Source organism: Hypanus sabinus, chromosome 4 (assembly GCF_030144855.1).
Source record: "Hypanus sabinus isolate sHypSab1 chromosome 4, sHypSab1.hap1, whole genome shotgun sequence".
In the NCBI taxonomy this organism is placed as follows: Eukaryota; Metazoa; Chordata; class Chondrichthyes; order Myliobatiformes; family Dasyatidae; genus Hypanus; species Hypanus sabinus.
The window spans coordinates 187,488,308-187,506,304 of NC_082709.1; the positions used below are offsets into that span (position 1 = coordinate 187,488,308).

A 17,997-nucleotide genomic window follows, 5' to 3' on the forward strand; every position below is an offset into this window, starting at 1 on the left:
GAGTTGAAATTGGATATTGGACCTCTGGAAAATGCTGCTGGTGAGGTAGTAAAGGGGGACAAAGAAGTGGCAGATGAACGTAATGGGTACTTTGCATCTGTCTTCACTGTGCCAGAGGTCCATGAGTGTCATGGAGCAGCAGTGAGTGCCATTGCTACTACAAAGGGAAAAGGGCTAGGCAAACTCAAAGTTCTTAAGGTGGTTAAGTCACCTGGGCCAGATAGACTACATCCCAGAGCCCTGAGAGAGGTTGCTGAAGAGATAAATTGATCATGATCTTTCTAGAATCATTGGACTCTGGCGTCATCCTGGAGGACTGGAAGATTGCAAATGTCACTCCACTCTTTAAGAAGTGTTGGAGTCCATTATCAAGGATGAGGTTTGAAGGTACTTGGAGACTAATGATAAAATAAATCAAAGTCAGTATTGTTACTGTCAAGGGAAATCAAGCCTGACAAATCTATTGTTCTTTGAGGAAATGACAAGCAGGGAGGACAAAAGAGGAGCAGGGAATGTGGTTTGTTTGGATTTTTAGAAGGCATTTGATAAAGTATCACACATGAGGCTGCTTAATAAGATAAAACCCTATGGCATTACCGAAAAGATATTGGTCCAGATAGTGGAATAGCTGACAGGCAGGAGACAGCAAGTAGGAATAAAGGGGCCTTTTCTGGTTGGCTGCCAGTGACTAGTGGTGTTCCTCAGGGGTCAGTTTTGGGATCGCTACTTTTCACATTCTTTGTCAATTGAATTGATGGCTTTGTGGCAAAGTTTGCGGATGATATGAAGATAGGTGGAGGGGTAGGTAGTGCTGAGGAAGCAATGTGATTGCAGCAGGATTTAGATAAATTGGAAGAATGGGCAACAAAGTGGCAGATGGAATACAATGTTGGGAAATGTATGATAATGCAGTTTGGCAAAAGGAACAAAGGTGCAGACTATTATCTAAATAGGAAGAAGGTTCAAACATCATTGAATTGAATTGACTTTATTTCTTACATCCTTCACATACATGAACAGTAAGAATCTACGTTACGTTTCCGTCTAAATGTGGATGAGAAATATGGAGAGAGGTGCAGAGAGACTTAGGAGTCCTCATGCAAGACTCCCAGAAGGTTAATTTACAGGTTGAGTTTGTGATAACAAAGGCAAATGCAATGTTGGCATTTTTCTCAAGGGGAATAGAATATAAAGGCAAGGAGATAATGCTGAGCCTTTATTAGACACTAGTCAGGCACACTTGGAGGATTGTCAACAGTTCTGAGCCCACATTTCACAAAAGATGTGTTATCATTAGAAAGAGTCCAGAGGATGATTCTGGGAATGAAGGAGTTAAGATATGAGGAGCATTTGGCAGCTGTGGGCCTGTACTCACCGGAATCTAGAAGAGTGTGGGGAGATCTCACTGTAATCTACTGAATGCTGAAAGGACGAGGTAGGGTGGATATGGAGTGGATGTTTCCGATGGTGGGGGTATCCACAATTAGAGTGCACAGCCTCAAAATTGAGGAGTGACCTTTTGGAACAGAGGTAAGGAGGAATTTTTTTACCCAGAGGGTAGGGAATCTGTGAAATGTCCTGCCACAGATTATGGTGAAGGCCAAGTCCATGGGTACTGTATATTTAATGTGGAAGTTGATCATAGAAATATAGAAAACCTACAGCACAACACAGGCCCTTCAGCCCACAAAGTTGTGCCGAACATGTCCCTACCTTAGAAATTACTAAGCTTACCCATAGCCCTCTAATTCACTAAGCTCCATGTATCTATCTGAAAGTCTCTTAAAAGAGCCTATCGTATCCGCCCCCACCACCATCACCGGCAGCCCATTCCACACACTCACCACTCTCTAAGTAAAAAACTTACCCCTGACATCTCCTCTGTACCTACTCCCCAGCACCTTAAACCTGTGCCCTCTTGTGGCAACTATTTCAGCCCTGGGAAAAAGCCTCTGAATATCCACACGATCAATGCCTCTCATTATCTTGTACACCTTTATCAGGTCACCTCTCATCCTCTGTCACTCCAAGGAGAAAAGGCCGAGTTCACTCAACCTATTCTCATAAGGCATGCTCCCTAATCTGGGCAACATCCTTGTAAATCTCCTCTGCACCCTTTCTATGGTTTCCACATCCTTCCTGTAGTGAGGCGACCAGAACTGAGCACAGTACTCCAAGTGGGATCCACAGAGCAATGTCCCCTTGGATCCCATGCCTTCTTACTTTCTCAATAAGCCTTGCATGGGATACCTTATCAAATGCCTTGCTGAAATCCATATACACTATATCTACTGCTCTTCCGTCATCAATGTGTTTAGTCACATCCTCAAAAAACTCAATCAAGCTTGTAAGGCACGACCTGCCCTTTACAAAGCCATGGTGACTACTCCTAATCATTCTATACCTCTACAAATGTTCATTAATCCTGCCTCTCAGGATCTTCCATGTAAGACTCACTGGTCTGTAATTCCCTGGGCTATCTCTGCTCCCTTTCTTGAATAAAGGAACAACATCCACAACCCTCCAGTACTCCAGAACCTCTCCCGTTCCCATTGATGATGGAAAGATCATCGCCAGAGGTTCAGCAATCTCCTCCCTCGGCTCCCACAGTAGCCTGGGATACATCTCATCCAGTCCTGGCGACTTATCCAACTTGATGCTTTCCAAAAGCTCCAGCACATCCTCTTTCTTAATATCTTCATGCTCAAGCTTTTCAGTCCACTGTAAGTCATCCATACAATCGCCAAGGTCCTTTTACATAGTGAATACTGAAGTAAAGTATTCAGTAAGTACCTCTGCTATTTCCTTCATTTCTATACACACTTTCCCACTGTCACACTTGATAGGTCCTATTCTTTCACGTCTTATCCTCTTGCTCTTCACATACTTGTAGAATGCCTTAGGGTTTTCCTTAATTCTGCCCGCCAAGGCCTTCTCATGGCCCCTTCTGGCTCTCCTAATTTCCTTCTTAAGCTCTTTCCTGATAGCCTTATAGTCTTCTAGATCTCTATCATTACCTACTTTCTGAACCTTTTGTAAGCCTTTCTTTTCTTCTTGACTAGATTTATTACAGCCTTTGTACACCATGGTTCCTGTACTCTACCATAACTTACCTGTCTCATTGGAACATAGCTATACAGAACTCTACACAAATATCCCTGAACGTTTGCCACATTTCTTCCGTACTTTTCCCTGAGAACATCTGTTGCTAATTTAAGCCTCCATTTTGTCTCTCTTTGTTCAGCAGACCTTTGTCATTGCCTGTTTGAATTTTTCTTTGTTCTATCAATATTTAATAAAATGATCATGAAGCAACAAATTTTGAGCCTCTTTTCTGACTTCTGAAAGAACCTTGGAAATCCAGAGCAACACACACAAAATGCTGAAGGAGCTCAGCAGGTCAGGCAGCATCTATGGAAAAGAATAAAGAGTCGACATTTTGGGCCGAGACCCTTCATCAGGTCTCTTTACTTTCCTCTGGAACCCTGTCACATCTTAAATGTTACTTGGGAGCAGGGGTTCAGATTTGGCATCGTCTCATTAATCCTCCTTTAACCACAGAGAAGCTCAAACATGAATCCGAACCAATATCTGGTTTATAATTAGTGACTTATATTGTTGTTTTAAGACCATAACACCCTATACAAGACATAGGTGCAGAATTAGGCTCTATTAATCTATCATGGCTGATCCCAAATCCCACTCAACCCCATACACCTCTCTTCTCTCCATATCTTTTGATGCCCTGACCAATCAGGAAACTTCGGTACAAAAGAGTCTTTTTCTGTTGATCTGTGTCAAAAAACCCAAATTAAATCCACTGTGATTCAATGTCGTAAGACAATAAAATGTGTAAACCTCAAATGGGGGTGAATCCTCTTTATAGGCACTGTAATAATTAACCAATGAGAAAGCATTATTAAAATACTACAGTACCAAAAGAAGCTTCCAGAATTATACCAATATAGCCACTAGAGGCATATTAAACTCTTACGTGTATATATGTAAGAACTTACTTAAAATACAAGCGCATAATTAATTATTAAACTGCAAAGAAAATAATTAAACAGTCTAATCTAAGAATTAAACAGCCATATCTGACAGAAGCTTGAAGGATAAATCTTGGAGAATGTTTATTCACTGTTGATTTTCTGGACACAAAGACTTTCTTTCTGTCCCTGAACATCAATTTGTGTTTTCAGGCTCAGACCACAGACTGAGCTTTGTGGTCTCTGCCAGTTCTATGAATTGTGAAGGTGCAGTTACTGTGAGATCATTGTCTTTGAACAATATATAGAGAGTTATGGATGCTGTGGTCCTGAGTAATACCCTGTAATTCTATTAGGGATTGCCTGGGTGACATCACAGACCACAGGAGCTGAACTGGAATGGTTTATGGATGTGATCCGAACCTTATCATTAAATTACAGCCTCTTACACTCACTCAAACATCTCTATTTTTCCTCTAAGATGTACTAAGCTCTCAATAAAAGTAAGCAATGTTAATAGCAGTTAAAAGCCAACTCAAAATAGAACTGAATGAAAAATAAACCTGTCACATTCACCAAAGCGCTATCAACTATTCCCACCACCTGGAAAAACTGCCCTGTCCTGTACCTTGTCCGCGTTTAACATAGATCATTACAGCACGATATAGGCTCTTCAACCCTTGATGTTTTACCCACATTTTTACCTACTCTAAGATTCACCTAACCCTTCCTTCCTACAAAATCCTCCATTTTTCTATCATCCATAAGCCTATCTCAGAGTATATTGGGCGGTGGGGTGAAGATACATCTCCACCAAAGGAGATGTAAGGCTCTCCTTCCCTCTGCTAGTCCTTAGGTCATCCTTGGGCAAGGTGTAGCACCTGCTTAGCCCCCGATCAGGGTCATGCAAGCCATGGGAAAAGGTGATGGATGGTTATATGAGCAGCTGGTGCATATCATGTCCTGGTCATGTGACCACTGATGACAGGCAGACAATCTCTGAAAAGAATAACAATGGCTGAGCTCACCCGTCTTGTAAAGACACTGCCCAGAAGAAGGCAATGGAAAACCACTTCTGTAGAAACATTTGCCAAGAACAATCATGGTGATGGAAAGATCATGATCACCCAAGTCATGTGACATAGCAAGTAATGAAGAATGAATACTTGCCTCTATTCCCATCCCTGACAGGACGTTTCAAATACCCACGACTTTCTGAGTAAAAACCTTTCCTCTGATATATCCCCAATAGGTTCCTCCACCGACCTTCAAATTATGCTGCCGTGTCTGCCCTGGCTGCCCACAGACAGAGTGAACCGTGAGAATCTCTTCCCAAGAGGAGAAACGTCAAACCCTGATGGGCATGCATTGAAGGTGAGAGGGAGAACATTTAAAGGAGATGTGTGAGCAGGTTTTTAACACGGGGTGATGGGTTCCAGGAACAGGCTGCCACGGGTAGTGGTAGAGCAGAAAAAGAAACTTCAAGTCCTGTGGCGATGGGCAAGCGGCGAAGCAGCAGGTGTGGATACACTGGAAGCTGTAGTCACAAACCTGCACACAGGCGGCCCAGGGCACTGGGTCGTTCTCCGCTGGAATGAGGCAGCAGTGGAGCTCGGCAGCCCCCTGGGTGTCTGAGCAGTCCTCTTTAGGAATCGCTCTGTTCACTTCCATGGAGGAAGGGGCTAGAAAAGTTGCCTCAAACATCGCCTGCTTCATCTTACCCTTTCCAGCACACCATGGCTGGCGGGGATCCCACTCAGCCGTCGAACTACAAAGAAGATGAAAATGAAGGTGCTCAACCTTAGCACGTGGAACATGCGCAGAGGAAACGCACCGCGCGCAAGGGTTGAGCTACTTCCACTTCCACTGCAGCACCTACCCTCATGTGGGCGAGCTTTCAGGGCCCAGATTGGCCTCACCAGTCACCTCCGGACCCATAGTCACAAACCCTCCACCTGACAGAAGTCGTGGTCGTCTTCGACTCCGAAGGACGAACAACAACAGAGCAGATACAACAGAGGTTGCAAGACTATTAGGAATATGAATGCACAGGGAATGGAGGGATCCAGATCATGTGTAGGCAGAAGAGATTTAATGTGATTCAGCATCATATTCAGTACAGAGTATGGGCCGAAGGGCCTGTACTGTTGTACTGTTCTATATATTAATGACATAGCGGTAGAAGCTTAATGTGTTGCTAACTACCTCTAATAACCCACCTGCTCTCACCCATTCTCTCCCCACCCTCTCTGTTTTCTCTCTTTGCCTGTTCTGACAGAGAAGGCAGCCTCTCTCCATTACCATGTGGATGAAACTACAAATATAACCTTCATTCAAACACCATCATTCCTTGCAGCTTAGAGTCAGAGAGCCCCACAGCACAAACACTGGCCTTTCAGCCAAATTAGGTGATGCCAAACTATCAACCCACAGCCACACCACACCCCTCCCTCCCCTGTACTTACCCAAAATGCTGCAATTGGACTCACATCCACCATTTGTGCTGGCAGCTCCTTTCACACTCACACCACTCTCTGAGTGAAGTGATCCCCTTAAATATTTCACCTTTCACCCTCAACCCATGACCTCTAGTACTAGTCCCACCTAACTTCAGTGGAAAAACCCTGATTTCATTTACCCTAGCTATACCCCTCATAATTTTGCACACCTCTATCAGATCTCCATGGCTACCTGTGTGTGTCTGTGGGTGTGGTTGGGGGTGGGGTGGGTTTGGTGGTGGGAAGAAAGGGTTGAGTATTGCTATTGCTGCTTGTGTTGTTCTGTGAACACTGTTGGCATACTATGTTGGCACCAGAATGAGTGGTGATACTTGCTAAGTTCAAAGTTCAAAACTTCAAATAAATTTAGACAGCCCTGAGATTTTTCTTGTGGGCATTCACAGTAAGTACAAAGAAACACTATAGAATCAATGAAAAACCATAGCCAATGGGACGGATATACAACCAATGAGCAAAAGACAACAACCTGTAAAGGTAACAAAAAGAAATAATAATAATAAATAAGCAATAATTGTCGAGAACACAAATAGAGAGACTTTGAAAGCGAGTCCATAGTTTATGGAATCAGTTTGGTGTTGGAGTGAGTGATGTTGAGTGAAGTTACCCCTTTTATATATGGGTGATTTCTATTTTATGGGTGAGGGGTAATAACTGTTCCTGAACCTGGTGGGGTGAGTCCTGAGGCTCCTGTACCTTCCCCTTGACGGCAGCAGGAAAGACAGCACGGCCCGGGTTAGTTCTGCTGAGCGTGATGGGCAGGCAACGTTGACACTGAAATGCGTAACAACACTTACGCCCTCGATGTCGGACGTAGGCAAGGTAGGTTACTTCCTTCCCCCTCTAACAAAAGTAGTGGGTATGACTGCGACACCAGTTTTCTGTTCTGGGTGTCAGATGTGGGGTGTCCAGGAGACCCCCAGCCTCCCAGGCAGCCATATCTGCACCACATGCATCGAACTGCAGCTTCTTACAGACCGCGTTAGGGAACTGGAGATGCAGCTCAATGACCTTCATCTGTTCAGGGAGAGTGAGGAAGTGATAGACAGGAGCTACAGGCAGGTGGTCACACCAGGGCCTGGGGAGACAGATAAGTGGGTGGCTGTCAGGGGAGGAAAGGTATTGGAGGGCATCTCTGTGGCTGTCCCCCTTAACAACAAGTACTCCATTTTGAGTGCTGTTGGGGGGAATCACCTACATGGGGAAAGCAACTGTGGCCGTGCCTCTGGCACAGAGTATGGCCCTGTGGCTCAGAAAGGTAGGGAAGGGAAGAAGAGGGCAGCAGTGTTAGGGGACTCAACAGTTAGGGGGTCAGTCAGGGGCATGAAAAAGAAACGCGGATGGCAGTTTGCCTCCCAGGTGCCAGGGTCCGGGATGTTTCAGATTGCGTCCACAATATCCTGAAGTGGGAAGAACAGCCAGAGGTCGTGGTACATATTGGTACCAATGACATAGGTGGGAAAAAGGGAGAAGATCTTGAAAGCAGAATACAGGGAATTAGGAAGGAAGCTGAGAAGCAGGACCTCAAGGGTAGTAATCTGGGAATTGCTGCCTGTGCCACGTGACAGTGAGCATAGGAATAGAGTGAGGTGGAGGATAAATGCATGGCTGAGGGGTTAGAGCAGGGGGCAGGGATACAGATTTCTGGATCATTGGGACCTCTTTTGGGGCAGGTGTGACCTGTACAAAAAGGACGGGTTGCACTTGAATCTAAGGGGAACCAATCTCCTGGCGGGGAGGTTTGCTAATGCTTTTGGGGAGGGTTAAACTAGATTTGCAGGGGGGTGGGAACTGAAATGAAGAGGCAGAGGATGGGGAGGTTAAAGCACAAGTAGAGACAGCTTGTAGGGAGTTTGTGAGGAAGGACAGGCAGATGTTAGAGCAAAGACAAACTCAGCCTGATGGTTTGAGATGTGTCTGTTTTAATGGAAGGAGTATCATAAACAAGGTGGATGAACTTCGAGTGTGGATCAATATATGGAACTGTGACGTTGTGGCCATTACAGAGACTTGGATGTCTCAGGAGCAGGAATGGCTGCTGAGTGTGCCAGGCTTTAGATCTTTCAAAAAGAACAGGGAGTGAAGCAAAAGAGGTGGGGGCGTGGCATTGGTAATTAGGGATAGTGTCACGGCTTCAGAAAGGGCGGAAGTCATGGAGGGATTGTCTACTGAGTCAGTGTGGGTGGAAGTCAGAAACAGGAAAGGGGCAAGAACTCTACTGGGTGTTTTTATAGACCACCAAATAGTAACAAAGATATCAAGGAGCAGATAGGGAGGCAGATTCTGGAATGGTGCAATAATAATAGGGTTGTTGTGATGGGAGATTTTAATTCTCCTAATATTGACTGGCATCTTATTAGCGCAAGGGGTTTAGATGGGGTGGAGTTTGTTAGGAGAGTTCAGGAAGGTTTCCTGATGCAATATGTAGATAAGCCAACTAGAGAAGAAGCTGTACTTGAACTAGAGAAGAAGCTGTACTTGAACTGGTATTGGGAAATGAACCTGGTCGGGTGTCAGATCTCTTGGTGGGAGAGCATCTTGGAGGTAGTGACCACAACTCCATCTCCTTCACCATAGTGCTGGAGAGGGACAGGAGCAGACAAGTTGGGAAAACATTTAATTGGGGTAGGGGGTAATATGATGCTATTAGGCAGGAACTTGGGAACATAAATTGGGAGAAGATGTTCTCAGGGAAATGCAGAGCAGAAATGTGGAAATGTTCAGGGAATATTTGCATGGCGTTCTGCATAGGTATGTTCCACTGAGGCAGGGAAAGGATGGTAGGGTTAAAGAACCATGGTGTACGAAGGATGTAGAACATCTAGTTAAGAAAAAAAGAAAAGCTTATGAAAGGTTCAACAAACTAGGTACTGTTAGATCTCTAGAAAATTACAAGGTTGCCAGGAAGGAGCTTAAGAATGGAATTAGGAGAGCCAGAAGGGGCCATGAGAAGGCCTCGGTGAGCCCAAAGGAAAACCCCAAAACATTCTACAAGTATGTGAAGGGCAAGAGGATGAGTCATGTGGGAATAGAACTGATAAGGTGCGATAGTGGAAATGCGTGCAAGGAGTCAGAGGGGGTAACGGAGGTACTTAATGAATACTTTGCTTCAGTATTCAGCAGGGAAAAAGACCTTGGCAATTGTGGGGATGACTTACAGTGGCCAGAAACACTTAAGTATATAGATGTTAAGAAAGAGTATGTGCTGGAGCTTTTGAAAAGCATTAAGTTAGATAAGTCACCAAGATTAGATGAGATATACCCTCGGCTACTGTTGAAGGTGAGGGAGGAGATTGCTGAGCCTCATGATGATCTTTGCATCATCAATAGGGATGGGAGAAGTACCAGAGGATTGGGTGATTGCAAATGTTGTTCCCTTGTTCTAGAAAGGGAGTAGAGATAACCCAGGAAATTATAGACCAGTGAGTCTGACTTCAGTGGTTGGCAAGTTGATGGAGAACATCCTGAGAGGCAGGAATTATGAGCATTTGGAGACATATAATCTGGTTAAGGATAGTCATCATGGCTTTGTCAAGGGCAGGATGTGCCTTACGAGCCTGACTGAATTCTTTGAGGATCTAACAAAACACATAGATGAAGGGAGAGCAGTAGATGTAGTGTATATGGATTTCAGTAAGGTATTTGATAAGGTTCCCCAAACAAGGCTCCTTCAGAAAGTAAGGAGGCATGGGATCCAAGGAGACCTTGCTTTGTGGATCCAGAATTGGCGTGGCCACAGAAGGAAAAGGGTGGTTGTAGATGGCTCGTATTCTGCATGGAGGTCGGTGACCAGTGGTGTTCCATAGGGATCTGTCCTGGGACCCCTACTCTTTGTGATTTTTATAAATGACCTGGATGAAGAAGTGGAGGAATGGGTTAGAAGATTTGCTGATGACACAAAGGTTGGGGTTGTTGTGGATAGTGTGGAGGGCTGTCAGAGGTTACAGCGGGACATTGATAGAATGCAAAGCTGGGCTGAGAAGTGGAAGATGCACTTCAACCCAGATAAGTGTGAAGTGGTTCATTTTGGTAGGTCAAAATTAAAGACAGAATATAATATAAATGGTAAGACTCTTGGCAGTGTGGAGGATCAGAGAGATCCTGGGGTCCATGTCGATATGACACTCAAAGCTGCTGAACAGGATGACAGTGTTGTTAAGAAGGCGTATGGAGTATTGGCCTTCATCAACCATAGGATTGAGTTCAAGAACTGTGAGGTAATGTTACAGCAAAATAAGACCTTAGTCAGATCCTACTTGGAGTACTGTGTTCAGTTCTGCTCACCTCACTACAGGAAGGATGTGGATATTATAGAGAGATTGCAGAGGAGATCTGCAAGGATGGTGCCTGGATTGGAGGGCGGACCTTATGAGAATAGGTTGAGTGAACTTGGCCTTTTCTGCTTGGAGTGACGGAGGATGAGAGGTGACCTGATAGAGGTGTGTAAGAGGATGAGGGTCATTGATCGTGTGGATAGTCAGAGGCTTTTTGCCAGGGCTGAAATGGCTAACATGAGGGGTCATAGTTTTAAGCTGCTTAGAAGTAGCCACCGAGGGGATGTCAGGGGTAAGTTTTTCACACAGTGACTGGTGAGTATGTGGAGTGCACTGCTGGCGCTGGTGGTGGAGGCGTATACAATAGGGTCTTGTAAGAGCCTCTTAGATAGGTACATGGTGCTTAGACAAATAGAGGGCTATGCACTAGGGAAATTCTAGGCAGTTGCTAGAGTAGGGTGCATGGTCGGCACAACATTGTGGGCCAAAGGGCCTGTAAAGTGCTGTAGATCTTCTATATTCTATGTTCTATGTTAACACTTGCGGGTTGCACCCAGCCACATCTTCAGGTGTACTTGTTGTTAATACAAATGACACATTTCACTGTATGTTTTGATGTACATGTGAGAAATAAACTTAAATCTTGAATCCTTAGTGTCTGTCTAAATGCTTTTTAAACATGATGATTCTATCTAATTCTACCACCATCTCTGGCAGCGAATTGCAGATACCAACCAGTCTCTGTGTGAAATAAAAATGACTCACTTCATTACCATACCCCCTCTTGTTACACATCCCAACTGATTCAGGTCATTATAACCTGCTGACTCAGGCGATGTACGGGGGGCTGCCAACTCTCTCAGGGCACATTACTGGAGGTTTCATCACATGACCATTTGTCCCACCTCCGCAGATTCACCATTGGCTTTCTGGCATATCTATCCTCACTCTGCCCAGTTTCACATCAATCAGAAAGCATATCAACTTTCCCTTCCCTAATTGGATGCTTCTTCACACACTTCCCATGTTCACTGGGTAATTAATAAATGAATAGCAAATTATAAAAACATTCTTTCAAAATCGTTGCTTAAAGCCCTGAAGGTTTTCCTCTTACACTGAGGAGGTTAGTAGGCAAATTGTATGTAATTGGGTGGCACGAGTTTATGGGGCCAGACGGGCCTGTTGCCGTACTGCATCTCTAAACAGATACATAAACTGATTGGTGTCACAGTAGTGTAACGGTTAGAGTGATGCAGATTGATTGGTGTCACCATAGTGTAACAGTTGGTGTGACATAGATTGATTGGTGTTACAGTAGTGTAACAGTTAGTGTGATGTAGATTGATTGGTTTCACAGTAGTGTAATGATTAGTGTGATGCAGATTGATTGCTTGGTGTCATAATAGTGTAACGGTTAGTGAGATGCAGATTGATTGGTGTCACAGTAGTGTAACGGTTAGTGTGATGCAGATTGATTGGTGTCACAGTAGTGTAACGGTTAGTGTGATGCAGATTGATTGGTGTCATAGTAGTGTAACGGTTAGTGAGATGCAGATGGATTGGCGTCACAGTAGTGTAACGGTTAGAGTGATGCAGATTGATTGGTGTCACAGTAGTGTAACGGTTAGTGAGATGCAGATTGATTGGTGTCACAGTAGTGTAACGGTTAGTGAGATGCAGATTGATTGGCGTCACAGTAGTGTAACGGTTAGTGAGATGCAGATTGATTGGTGTCTTAGTAGTGTAATGGTTAGTGAGATGCAGATTGATTGGCGTCACAGTAGTGTAACGGTTAGAGTGATGCAGATTGATTGGTGTCACAGTAGTGTAACGGTTAGTGAGATGCAGATTGATTGGCGTCACAGTAGTGTAACGGTTAGAGTAAGGCAGTTACAGATTGGGGCACTGGAGTTCTGTGTCTCTTCCAGTGGAATGCGTGAGTTTTCCCCGGTACTCTACTTTTCTCCCACAGTCCAAAAACATGCTACCCAGGTTAACAGGTCATTGTAATTTGTCCCACAACTTGGTGAGGTTTAAATTGGGGTTGTCAGGGCTTGTTGTGACAGTGTAGCTCAAAGGCCAGAAGGATCTCCTCTGCACTGTATGGCTATGTAAAATAGATAGATTGATGATCGATAAATAAACGAGTGAGTGTACGGATGGATGAACAGGTAGATGAATAAATTAACAAACATGTCCCAATGCCTGATCATGCTGAGTGATGTCCTGAGACTAGGAAAACACCTTAAAAAAGCAGAAGCACTGCTCGTTCATTCCCATTGGAAATAATAACTGCAGCAGTTCTAATGAAGCATCTTGGCTCGAACTGTTGACTGTTTATTCATTTCCAGCGTTCCTCTAGCATTTTGTGAGTGTGCGGTTTAACCCGGTAACCGTTGTGCACAGACACTGCCCTCCAGTGGCAACATCCTTCACAGCAGAAGCCTTCGCTTCTCCACGACCGGTCGTGTCTAAACTGGAGAAGGGCGGGGAAATTTCACAGGGATGTTACGGGATTGGAGCACGTTTATAAGAAATGACTGGATAGGCTGGGGTTGCTCTCCCTGGAGCAAAAGAGATTATAAATTTCTGATGGTCAGAGATAAGCTGAGTGGTCAGTCTTTTTCCCAGAGGAAAGATTTTTACTCAGTCCTAAAGATTTCCAGATTAGCTTTATTTGTCACATGTACTTTGAAACATATAGTTGTTTGTGCCATTTGTATCAACGACCAAAACAGTCCAAGGATGTGCTGGGGGCAGCTGACAAGTGTCGCCTCACTTCCAGTGCCCACATAACATGACCTCACTAACCCTAACACATATTTCTTTGGGACGTGGGACACACTTTCATAGGGAGGAAGGACAATCTCCTTACAGCCAGAATTGAACTGCGGGCTGGGAAGATTTGGAAGGCCCAAAATGAAGCAGGAGTTGGCAATCTGAGAACAGTGCTCCCTCTATATTCGGGAAGAACTGATCATCAGCCTTGAGATGCTCTTGGTGTGAACAATGTGGTCCTAGCCTCAGCTTCACCCTGCATTCCATTACAGATCCAGCTGTATTTGTCACACATACATTGGAACATCCAAAAAATAGTGAGATGCATCACTGCCTCATCGACCAACACAGCATGAGAACGTGCTGAGGGCAACCTGCAAACGATGCCACACATCCGGTGCCAAAAAAGTGTACCTACAACACATTTACCCCAATCCGTACATCTTTGAAATGTGGGAGGGAACCAGAGCACCCAGAGGAAAGGCTGGGAAGAGGAGGAGCCAGGAGCAGGCTTAACATACTGGTGCTGCATGGTGTTACACTAAGCACCCTTCAACACGTGACGTACATGTCCAGGGAAATGGAGGGAGCAAAGTGTACCCAGTGTAGCCCTCATGATGGCCACCGTTGTGTGCGGCAGTGTGCAGAACCTTGTATACAATCACCGAGTACTGAGGCTCGAGCTGTCCCCAACTTTGTGAAAAACGAACCCAGCCTTGCTGCCTTGCATTGCTTTTTCGTAGACAAGTTTGACCAGGAGTCCATCAGGATGTAACTTGGAATGTTCTGGATCACTGTGACAGAAGGTCACGGTAGAATGTGTTGGATAGTTTGCATTTCTGATGTGTCAGAAACATTTGGTAAAATAGAGTGCCTCATCGCCAGAACTGTCAAACACATATTGTTAGGGAAGTGGCCTGACCAGGAATGGAACTCAGGTGACTCGACCACTGTAATATTGAAGACTGTGAGTGAACTCAGTAGCAGAAACCATGATGCTGACAGGAGTTAATATGTAGGTTCAAAAGCAAATTTGACTTTTTTGGCCAAGATGGGCAAAAACAGGCAACCAGTCCAACTCAAAAATGCAGTAATCCAAAGGCAAATTCAGTAATCCAAGAACTGGATGCACAAATAAGATCCAGAAATGGCAGGCAAGAAGCAGAAATTAAAAAAAACACACAAGAAAAAAAAGTGGCTCTTACTACTTACAAGATCACGCTTTAATACAGAGCAAAGTAAGGTACATGAAGCAGGGTTTAAATACGCAACTTGCAAATGTGAGGTGGTTCATTTTGGTTGGTCAAATATGATGGCAGAATATAGTATTAATGGTAAGATTCTTGGCAGTGTGGAGGATCAGAGGGATCTTGGGGTCTGAGTCCATAGGATGCTCAAAGCAGCTGCGCAGGTTGATTCTGTGGTTAGAAGGCATACAGTGTATTGGCCTTCATCAACCGTGAGATTGAATTTAGGAGCCGAGAGGTAATGTTGCAGCTATATAGGACCCTGGTCAGACCCCACTTGCAGTACTGTGCTCATTTCTGGTCGCCTCACTACAGGAAGGATGTGGAAGCCATAGAAAGGGTGCAGAGGAGATTTACAAGGATGTTGCCTGGATGGGGAGCATGCCTTATGAGAACAGGTTGAGTGAACTCAGCCTTTTCTCTTTGGAGCAGCGGAGGATGAGAGGTGACCTGATAGAGGTGTATAAGATGATAAGAGGCATTGATCGTGTGGATATTCAGAGGCTTTTTCCCAGGGCTGAAATGGTTGCCACAAGAGGACACAGGTTTAAGGTGCTGGGGAATAGGTATAGAGGAGATGTCAGGGGTAGGTTTTTTACTCAGAGAGTGGTAAGTGCGTGGAATGGGCTGCCGGCAACGGTGGAGGAGGCGGATATGATAGGGTCTTTTTAGAGGCTTTTAGATAGGTACATGGAGCTTAGTAAAATAGAGGGCTATGGGTAAGCCTAGTAATTTCTGAGGTAGGAACAGGTTCGGCACAACTTTGTGGGCCAAAGGGCCTGTATTGTGCTGTCGGTTCTCCATGTTTCTATGTTAATTGGGAACATGTGCAGTCAATGATCAATAACAAGAGAGTCCAATCAGTCTGAAAAAGTCCTCAGGGAACCACGTGTGCCCTTGCTGGTCAACCACAGGATATACCAGAGTTCTAACAGGACTGAGACCCCAGTTGGTTGGTGGTGAGACCTTCCAGTACAGCCGCAGTCTCCATCCCAGAGACTCTGCAGGTAGTGAAAACCTTGAGCAAAGCACACAAAATGCTGGAGGAAATTTGCAGTAATGCTCTGTGTTCTACACCCTGTGTTCTACGCCCTGTGTTCTGCACCCTGTGTTCTACGCCCTGTGTTCTGCGCTCTACACACAACGAATGAAGACAGTGCAGTCGAATTTTGTAAAATTGCAAGTTTTATGTGTCAGATACATTCTCAGCACAACTCCACCAAAGATGGTCCAAGCTTGGCTGCAAAAGCAGGAGAGTTGGGCATGGGGCTAGCAACCTCATCCCATAAAAAGTCAGAGTTACTGAACTGGCAACAGAAGCTCCAAAGATCTCACCCTGGGAGAGGAAGAATACACCAAGAAGATGGGCTACACCTGCAGACAGCTTGAAAGACTGGCCCAGGCAGAGGACTCTTGCAGCCTATGCTCCAGTAGGGGTGATGGGCTTAAGAAGAGAAGAAGGCATTCTGAGCACTCAGGTGGTGAAGAAGGAGTTTTTCCCTACATCTCCTGCACCCCGCATTCGAAAGGCTGGACCTTCACTTCCTCGTCCCGCTCAAGAGCGACATCATACCTGCACAGGTGAGGCCTGCAAGTAAGAGAGATCAAGACAGCAAATTCTTTATTTGGATACTTTTGATCCTTGCTTTAATTTTTCCAACATGGAAATAGGCCCTTTGGCCCAGTTCATCCATGCTGATGGAGATGTGTCTGAGCTCGTCCCATCTGCCTGCGTTTGACTGTTATCCCTCTGAACCATTCCAATCCATGTATTGGACCTAATGACTTCTAAATGGTATTGTACCCAACTCTACCACTTCTCTGGTAGCTCCTTCCATATACTCACCACCCTCTGTGTGGAAAACCTGTCCCTCGGCCCCTTTCAAAGTTTTCTCTTCTCAACTTAAACCCATGCTTTCTAGTGTTAGACTTGCTACCCTGGAATAACTCCATCATGGACAGTCCCAAGCCCGGGTGCAAAAAGAGAAGGATTGGGCATGGGGTTAACGACACCATCCCATAAAAACTCAGAGCTACGTAAACGCCAGCAGATCTCATTCCTGGGATAGAAAGGATACACAAGAAGGTGGGCTACACCTGGGAGCAAATTGAAAGACCGGCCCAGGACAGGGGACTCTGGTGAGCAGCTGGCAGGAACCTCCGTCCCAGCGGAGATGACAAGCTTTAGTAAGTAGGTACCCTGGGATGAGGAATATAGAACTGTACACACAGGAAAAAGCCCTTCGGCCCACAATACTTTGCTCATCCAATTAAATTAGTAATCAAATGGCCAACTAAACTAATCCCTTCTGCCTACACCAAATGCCCATATCCTATTTTCCTCACATTCATGTGCCTTTCTAAACATCTCTTTAAGGTCTCTAACGTATCTGCCTCCACCACCACCCCAGGCAGCTTATTCCAAGCACCCACCACACTGTGTAAAATAAAACTGAGCCTTCACATCTCCTTTAAAATTACCCCCCTCACCTCTAATACCCCCTCTGCTATTAGACATTTCAACCCTGGGGAAAAGATACTGCCTGTCTCGTCTATCTATGCCTCTCATAATCTTATAAACCTCTATCAGAACTCCCTTCGGCCACCTTTACTCCCGGGAAAACCGCCTCAGCGATCTGCTCTCTCCTCGTTACCGAAGCTCTCTATCTCAGGAACAGCCTCAAATCTTTTTTGCGCCTTGTCCAGTTTAAAGACTTCTCTCATCTGGTATCAAGGCTAAAGCTTGGTATGGGTCCAAAATTTGTCTCTTTTGAACTGACTTTAGTTCCAATAAAGAGAATGCTGAAGTCAGTTCACCCTGTTTTTTAAAACTACAGTTCAGCCCACAATGTGCTGGTGGGAGACATATAAAATTTTTAAAGGAATGGATTATCAGAATCTTTTCCCAAGGGTAGAGGGTATTAAAAAACAAGAGGGTGTCTGTTTATAGTGAGAGGGAAGAAATTTAAAGGAGATCTGAAGGGATTTTATTTTCACAGAATTAAGGAGATATTTGTACTTGCTGCCAAGGAGGCGATGGAATCAGATAGAGTCACTACATTTACGAGACATTTAGGCAATCATATCTAAACATAGAAGGAAACAGTCCCAGAGTGGGGAATGGGTCTAGTATACAGTACTGTGCAAAGGCCTTGGGTGTATATATCAGATGCCTAAGACTTTTGCACACTGC

The 17,997-nt window shown here is 44.8% G+C and overlaps 1 protein-coding gene across 1 annotated transcript in view; it reads right to left on the bottom strand.

The window, feature by feature from the left end:
- Window positions 1–14,765: 14,765 nt before the first annotated feature.
- LOC132393572 (lipase member H-like) overlaps window positions 14,766–17,997 on the bottom strand; it is a 33,577-nt gene continuing 30,345 nt past the window's right edge. The window contains exon 10 of the mRNA XM_059969006.1: window positions 14,766–16,392. Within this exon, the coding sequence (XP_059824989.1) occupies window positions 16,305–16,392 (88 nt within the window). The 3' untranslated portion in view covers window positions 14,766–16,304. The remainder of the gene's footprint in view (window positions 16,393–17,997) is intronic.